This window comes from Octopus bimaculoides, chromosome 14 (genome assembly GCF_001194135.2).
Source record: "Octopus bimaculoides isolate UCB-OBI-ISO-001 chromosome 14, ASM119413v2, whole genome shotgun sequence".
Taxonomy (NCBI): Eukaryota; Metazoa; Mollusca; class Cephalopoda; order Octopoda; family Octopodidae; genus Octopus; species Octopus bimaculoides.
The window spans coordinates 12,412,961-12,420,717 of NC_068994.1; the positions used below are offsets into that span (position 1 = coordinate 12,412,961).

The 7,757-nt window shown below is 40.4% G+C and overlaps 2 protein-coding genes across 4 annotated transcripts in view; both read left to right on the forward strand.

The window, feature by feature from the left end:
- Nucleotides 1-470, forward strand: part of LOC106872620 (dTDP-glucose 4,6-dehydratase) — a 118,039-nt gene extending 117,569 nt beyond the window's left edge. For all 3 annotated transcript variants that reach the window (XM_052972675.1, XM_052972677.1, XM_052972676.1), the window contains one exon: nt 279-470. In XM_052972675.1, the coding sequence (XP_052828635.1) occupies nt 279-455 (177 nt within the window). In that variant the 3' untranslated portion in view covers nt 456-470. The remainder of the gene's footprint in view (nt 1-278) is intronic.
- Nucleotides 471-593: 123 nt separating this feature from the next.
- Nucleotides 594-7,757, forward strand: part of LOC106872619 (regulator of telomere elongation helicase 1) — a 76,576-nt gene continuing 69,412 nt past the window's right edge. The window contains exons 1-3 of the mRNA XM_052973020.1: nt 594-1,973; nt 5,605-5,667; nt 6,799-6,874. Of these exons, the coding sequence (XP_052828980.1) occupies nt 5,665-5,667; nt 6,799-6,874 (79 nt within the window). The 5' untranslated portion in view covers nt 594-1,973; nt 5,605-5,664. The remainder of the gene's footprint in view (nt 1,974-5,604; nt 5,668-6,798; nt 6,875-7,757) is intronic.

A 7,757-nucleotide genomic window follows, 5' to 3' on the forward strand; every position in this document is an offset into this window, starting at 1 on the left:
ATATACGACGGGCTTCTTTCAGTCTCTGTCTACCAAATCCACTCACAAGGCTTTGGTCGGCCCGAGGCTATAGTAGAAGACACTTGCCCAAGGTGCCACGCACTGGGACTGAACCCGGAACCATGTGGTTGGTAAGCAAGCTACTTACCACACAGCCACTCCTGTAACTATATGTAATAAAATATGTAATAAAATTTTTATTGCTTTCATGGCAGTGTTGCAATTGTTGTTACTTATATTGTTACTAATGTTGCTTCTGTTATTGTTTTACCTTACAGTTGAATATGAACAGCATAGTGGAGGAGATTAACGACAAACATATGGAGCCATGGGCTGATGCCTGTCAAAGGGACAATGTCACAAATACCCCATTGAACCCATTTATTGACCAGGTTTGTCTGTGTTTTGGTTTTTTTGTTTTTGTTTTTTTACCTTATTCCCTTTCCACTCTTTAAGCCACCACTATAGAAGGTTTTTTGCTAATATTTGACCCCAGGAAGGTGACAACTTGGCAGAACCATTAGCATGCCAGTCAAAATGCTCAGCAGCGTTTTTTGATTCTTTACATTCTGAGTTCAAATTCCGCTGAGGTCAACTTTGCTTTTTATTCTTTCGGGAAGCCTCAGCTAAATACTGGAATTGCCGTAACTGACTAATCTCTCTCCCTAAAATTACTGGCCTCATGCTAAAATTTGGAAAAACTAGAACCATTAGCATGCCGGCCAAAACGATTAGTGGCATTTCATCCATCTTTACAATCTGAGTTCAAATTCCACTGAGGTCAACTTTACGTTTTGTCCTTTCAGGGTTGATGTAATTGACTTAACCCTTTGCCCTGAAATTGTTAGCCTTGTGTCAAAATATGAAATCGTTAGTATTTTTATTATTATTAATTAAGGTGGTGAGCTGGCAGAATCATTAGGACACTGGACAAAATGCTTTGCAGTATTTTGCCCATTGCTATGTTATTTCAAATTCCACCAAGGTCGACTTTGCCTTTCATCCTTTTGGGGGTTGATAGATTAAGTATCAGTGAAACACTGGGGTCGGTATAATTGACAAGACCCTCTCCGCACAAATTTCAGGCCTTGTGCCTATAATAAGGATTATTATTAAGGGTTGACTTTGCCTTTCTTTCATCCTTTCAGGATTGAGCACAGGGGGAGGGGGGGCGTGTAATTGACAATCCTCCCCTCAAAAAAATATCAGACTTTGTGCTCTTAGAAGAAAGAATCATTATTATTATTATTATTAGTAGTAGTAGTAGTATTGAGGCAGCAAGCTGGCAAAAATGCATAGCGGTATGTTGCCCATCGCTACATTCTGCCAAGGTTGGCTTTGCCTTTCATCCTTTTGGGGTCAGTAAATTAAGTACCAGTGAAACACTGGGGTCGATGTAATCAACTAGTTCCCTACTCACAAATTTCATGCCTTGTGCCTTTCGTAGAAAGTATTATTATTATTATTATGGTGGCAAGCTGGTAGAATTGTTAGTGTGTCTATCAAAGGGCTTAGTGGCATTTCCTCTGACTCTTTATATTATGAGTTCAAACCCTGCCAAGGCCAACTTTGCCTGTCATTCTTTTGGAATCAATGAAATAAGTACCAGTTGAATACTGGAATCAATATAATCGATTATCCCCCTCCCAGAAATTGCTGGCATTGTGCCAGAATTTGAAACCATGAAGGTGACAAGCTGGTAGAACCATTAGCTCACCAGGCAATATGCTTAGCGGCATTTTGTCTGTTTTGATGGTCTGAGTTCAAATTCTGCTGAAGTCAACTTTGCCTTTTGTCATTTTGAGGTCAATGAAATAAGTACCAGCTGAGTACTGGGGAAGGGGGTCGATGTAATCGACTATCCCCCTTCCCCCAAATTTCAGGCATTGTGCCTATAGTAGAAAGAAAACTCTTCCGGCGGTATCTTCCATTCAAAAGGTGCTGGAGTTTCCAAGTTTTTTGACTGTCTTCAGGTGAGTGTGGAAACAAGCTGGTTTCCTCTCAGTGTTATTTATTTCTTTCTTTTTGCAATTAATGTAACACACACACACACACACACACACACACACACACACACACACACACACACACACACCTCCATATCTAAATCACTAGAATTTTCCCATTTTATACTAGTACCACTCTAATGCACGTTCTCATGCTCTTTACACTCATCATTACATTCTCTTACACTCACCTTCACATTTCCCTTACACTCACCCTCACATTCTCTTACACTCACCCTCACATTCTCTTACTCTCATCCTTACATTCTCTTACACTCACCTTCACATTCTCTTACACTCATCCTCACATTCTCTTACACTCACCCTCACATTCTCTTACACTCACCCTCACATTCTCTTACACTCACCCTCACATTCTCTTACACTCACCCTCACATTCTCTTACACTCACCTTCACATTTCCCTTACACTCACCCTCACATTTCCCTTACACTCACCCTCACATTCTCTTACACTCACCTTCATATTTCCCTTACACTCACCCTCACATTCTCTTACACTCACCTTCACATTTCCTTTACACTCACCCTCACATTCTCTTACACTCATCCTTACATTCTCTTACACTCACCCTCACATTCCCTTACACTCACCTTCACATTTCCCTTATATTCACCCTCACATTCCCTTACACTCACCTTCACATTTCCCTTACACTCACCCTCACATTCTCTTACATTCACCTTCACATTTCCCTTACACTCACCCTCACATTCTCTTACACTCACCTTCACATTTCCTTTACACTCACCTTCATATTCTCTTACACTCACCCTCACATTTACCTTACACTCACCCTCATATTCTCTTACACTCACCTTCACATTTCCCTTACACTCATCCTCACTCTCACTCTATACTCATCGTCACTCACTATCTTCACTCGACGACATTCCCTTCTCACTTGGACACTATAAACATCAACTTTGCTGCAAACTGCACCCCACACACTTTACACACACATTTACATCCATACACATACACAGTCAGACACACTAGGATCTGCTACAGAAGATTTAACCCTTTTAGCATTCAGATTATTCCATCAAATGTAATGCTTATCTATTCACGCAGTTTTGAATTACTCATGCATTACACTGTGTAACATAATTTCTGTTCTTGTGTAGCAGTTGGTATTCCCTATTTATTTATCCCTAGAAAGTATGAAAAATGGTTAGTCGGAACCACTGGTTTACTTTTGTGCCCGCAGCATGTGTAAGGACTTTCGAGCGAGATCGTTGCCAGTGCCCCTGGACTGGCTCTTGTGCGGGTGGCACATAAAATACACCATTTTGAGCATGGCCGTTGCCAGTACTGCCTGACTGGCCTTCGTGCCGGTGGCACGTAAAAGCACCCACTACATTCTCGGAGTAGTTGGCATTAGGAAGGGCATCCAGCTGTAGAAACTCTGCCAGATCAGATTGGAGCCTGGTGTAGCCATCTGGTTTCACCAGTCCTCAGTCAAATCGTCCAACCCATGCTAGCATGGAAAGCAGACGTTAAACGACGATGATGATGATGATGATTTCCTTCAAACTTTGCTTTCATTACATTTATTTAAACCCCAAAACATCCCTCTCAACATATGGTTATGATGCTACCCTACTACTCGTACTCGTGATCAGAGATGCACAGATTGTCAGCCATTAAGGGACATGCTCAAGTGGTTATGGTCAAGAAACTGACAAACAATTCTGTGGTATTGAGCAGAATATTTGCTATAAAAGTAGAATTTGAAGGGAATTGTAGTCATTTCCTTTGATTTCTAGGTAGAAGCAAATAGGAAATAACACTTACTGACCAAAGACAACAAGTAAATCTGTGGTATGGAGCAGAATATTTGCTATAATGGTATTTCTGCTTCAGCAACTCGGTGCTGAATCTGTTTGAAATGTAATGGAAAATAGGTCAGTTTCAAAACATTGATGTCCACTTCAAACTTTGCTTTTGTTATATTTATTTAAACCCCAAAGAATCCCACTCAAAACATGGCTATGATGCTATCCCGTTACTCTTTATGATCAAAGATGCACAGATTGTCAGCCACTAAGGGACATGCTCAAGTGGTTACGGTGAAGCAACTGAGAAGCAAATTTGTGGTATTGAGCAGAATATTTGCTATAATGATATCTTTGCTTTTGCAACTCGGCACTGAATCTGTCTGAAATGTAACGAAAAATAGGACAGTTTCAAAACATTGATGTCCAAGTCAATTCTATTCCCTTCAAATAAACTTTGTTTGAAGGGAATAGAAGTGATTTCCTTTGATTTGTAGATAGTGTTATTTCCAATTTGCTGCTAAGTGACCAAACACAAAACATTGAAATTTTAATGATGTGCTTGTTTACTCTTAGTATGACATTGTAGGGTATGTGTGAGAGGCTGAATATGGCCAGCTTGAACATAAAACAGTTATAATATTTGGACCGAATATGACTGTTTTAACCCTTTAGCATTCAGATTTCTGTCAAATGTAATGCTTATTTATTCACATTGATATGAGTAAGTCATGCATTATCTTGTAGTTTTGAGATTTCAATGACATGATTCTTTATATTTAGAATAATATTGTAGAGTAAGTGTGAGAGGCTGGATATGGCTAGTTTGAAGATACAACAGGGAGAATATTGTGGCCAGTTTAAATGGCAAAAGGTTAAGCTACACCTATTGTCTCATGCTTGCAGTTGCAATAACATTTGACAGTTTACTGGTTTTAGATCTGAAGTATTTTAATGTGAGGCTTTTTTGAGTTTAAAAATAGTTAAATGAATGTATTGATGAATTCTTTACTGCAACAAAGTTTCATCCGACTAATGCCAGCATGAAAAGAGTCCAGGTTAAGATGGTGGTGAGGGTGATGATAATCCTTTCTACTATAGGCACAAGGCCTGAAATTTAGGAGATGCGTTACTCGATTACATCGACCCCAGTACTCAACTGGTATTTAATTTATCGACCCTAAAAGGATGAAAAGCAAAGTTGACCTTGGTGGAATTTGAACTCAGAACGAAAACAGATAAAATGTCACTGAGCATTTCGCCTGCCATGCTAACGATTCTGCCAGCTCACCACCGGATAGATAATGGTGATCCTTTCTAATAAAGGCACGAGGCCTGAAATTTTGGGGGAGGGGTTAAGTCGATTACATCGACCCCAGTACTCGACTGGTACTTAATTTATCGACCCCCAAAAGGATGAAAGGCAAAGTCGACCTCAATAAAATTTAAACTCAGAACCTGAAGACAGACGAAATGCTGCAAAGCATTTCGCTTGATGTGCTAACGATTCTGCCAGCTCACCACCCTAATAATAATAATAATAATAATAATAATGATGATAATAATAATCCCTTTTGCTATAGGCACAGGGTCTGAAAATTTGTGGGAATGGCCTAATCTATTACATCAACTCCAAGAGGATGAAAGTCTTCCTCTGTGGAATTGGAACTCAGAATGTAAAAGTGAACAGAATACTGCTAATGATTGCACCAGCTCACCAACTTGATAATGATGATGATGATAATAATATTGGTTATGATAATGATGATGCTGTATCCATTTATGCCTTTTTCTTTCAGATTGTATTCAAAGAATCCGACCCAAAAGACCAAAGCAATTCCTGTATTTCTGATAATTATATGGTAAGTGTTGAAGCACACACCTTTCTTCTTGTTCCCTTTTCTCTCTCCTTCTCTCCACATCCTTTTCCCTTCTCCCTTTGTTTTATTTTGTTTCCTCATTCCACTTACTTCATCATCACCATATGTCTATCTTCCATGCTGGCATGGGTTGGCCGGTTTGACAGGAGCTGACCAGCTGAAGTGCTGCCTGGCTGGGCTTTATGTCTGTTTTGGCATGGTTTCTACAGCTGGATGCCCTTCCCAACTCCAACCACTTTACAGGGTGTACTGGGTGTATTTAAGCAGCACCGGCACATGTGCAGTTATGTGACACCAGCATGGGTATTTTTTATTTGGTACTAGTGCCCTCAAGCCTGAAAAATTAGGATCACTTCGCTGATGATAGATGCTTGGAACATCCCTGTATGCAAGGTCAACCGTGATTTTACTTAGCTTGATGTATCTTCTCAAGCACAGCAACAGCCAGGATTCACAGTCCCTCATTATCCCCTCTGTGAGGGCCAACATCTGAAGATCCATTCTCATAATTTCATCCCACATCTTCCTGGACCCTTCCTGTAACTTAAAGGTGTACCCTGACCCTTCTTCATCACTCTTCACAGTGCAGAAAGCCACCTCCCCCAATTCTACTCACCTTCAGTTCAGGGGTCTTGTCTCATCTTGTGAGTTATTTGGTGACTTTACTAGTGCAGGTGCCACATAAAACACACCCAGTACACTCTGTAATGTGATAGGTGTTAAGAAGGGCATCCAGCTGTAGAAACCATGCCAAAGTTGGCTTTGGAGCTTGGCACAGTCCTCTAGCTCACCAGTTCCTGTCAAGCCAGCATGTAAAAAAGATGTTAAACAGTGATGGTGATGATGATGAAAGAAAATGGACATCACCTTCTTAGTCATTATTAAAACCCTTATGAGAAAACTTGCCATTCCTCAATAAGTTCCCTTACCCTCACACACTGCTACAAGTACCAAATACCTGACCATCTTCAAACACTAACGTCCATACCGTCCTCCCCTCCATTTTAAATTTAACTTGCAGGCAAAACAGAAAAACAGAAATGTTGAGTTGAAATCTTTTTCAGGATTTCAAAGCTGTGTATTTTGTTAACTTTTTAAACTGCCTGATTACAGGTTCACATTGCAGAGATGAAAGCTAAATGGAATCAAAAATCTGTAGATCGTTGGGTAAATTCTTCAGAACCACAAAGTAAGTACTTAAATCTATTCACTTCAGTTCTGGGATTGCTAATTGACCTTTAGGAAATGCATGAACATCTCATAGTCATTGCACAATACCATAGCTTCCGCTTGAGCCTCTGTTGCTAATTATTATTATCATTTAAGGCGACACCCTGGCACAATCGTTAGCACACTGGGCAAAATGCTTAATGGAATTTCATTCGTCTTTATGCCTTTAGGTTCAAATTCTGCCGTGGCTAACTTTACCTTTCATCCCTTTGGGGTTGATAAAATGAGTACCAGTTAAATACTGGGATTGATGTAAGCAACATACCCCTTCCCTAAAATTGCTGGCCCTGTGCCAAAATTTGAAACCATTATTATTTTTTTTTTTTTATGCCCTTTTAAAGCCTAGCCAGGCTCATGGGCCCGGTTTCCCGGTTTCTATGGCGTATGTGTGTCCCCGCCCCAGCTGGACGGGATGCCAGCCCATCACAGCATTACTCAAAAAACAGGAAGAAAGAGTGAGAGAAAGTTGGGGCAAAAGAGTACAACAGGGGTCGCCACCACCCCCTGCCGGAGCCTCATGGAGCTTTGGGTGTTTTTGCACAATAAACACACACAACACCTGGTCTGAGAATCGAAACTGCAAGTCCGCTGCCCTAACCACTGGGCCATTGCGCCTCCACGAAACCATTATTACCTCTGCCTTAGCAAAGTCATTGTTTTCAGTCGCATTCTTTTGTTTGTCCATGGACAAGATATCTCAAGAACCGCTGGATGGATTCAGATAAAACTTTCAGGGATGTTTGGCCTCGTGACTGGCACAAACTGATTAGATTTGGGGATCAATCTGGTACCAGACAAGAATTTGGTATTATTATTTTTTTTTTTTTTTTTTTTTTTTTTTT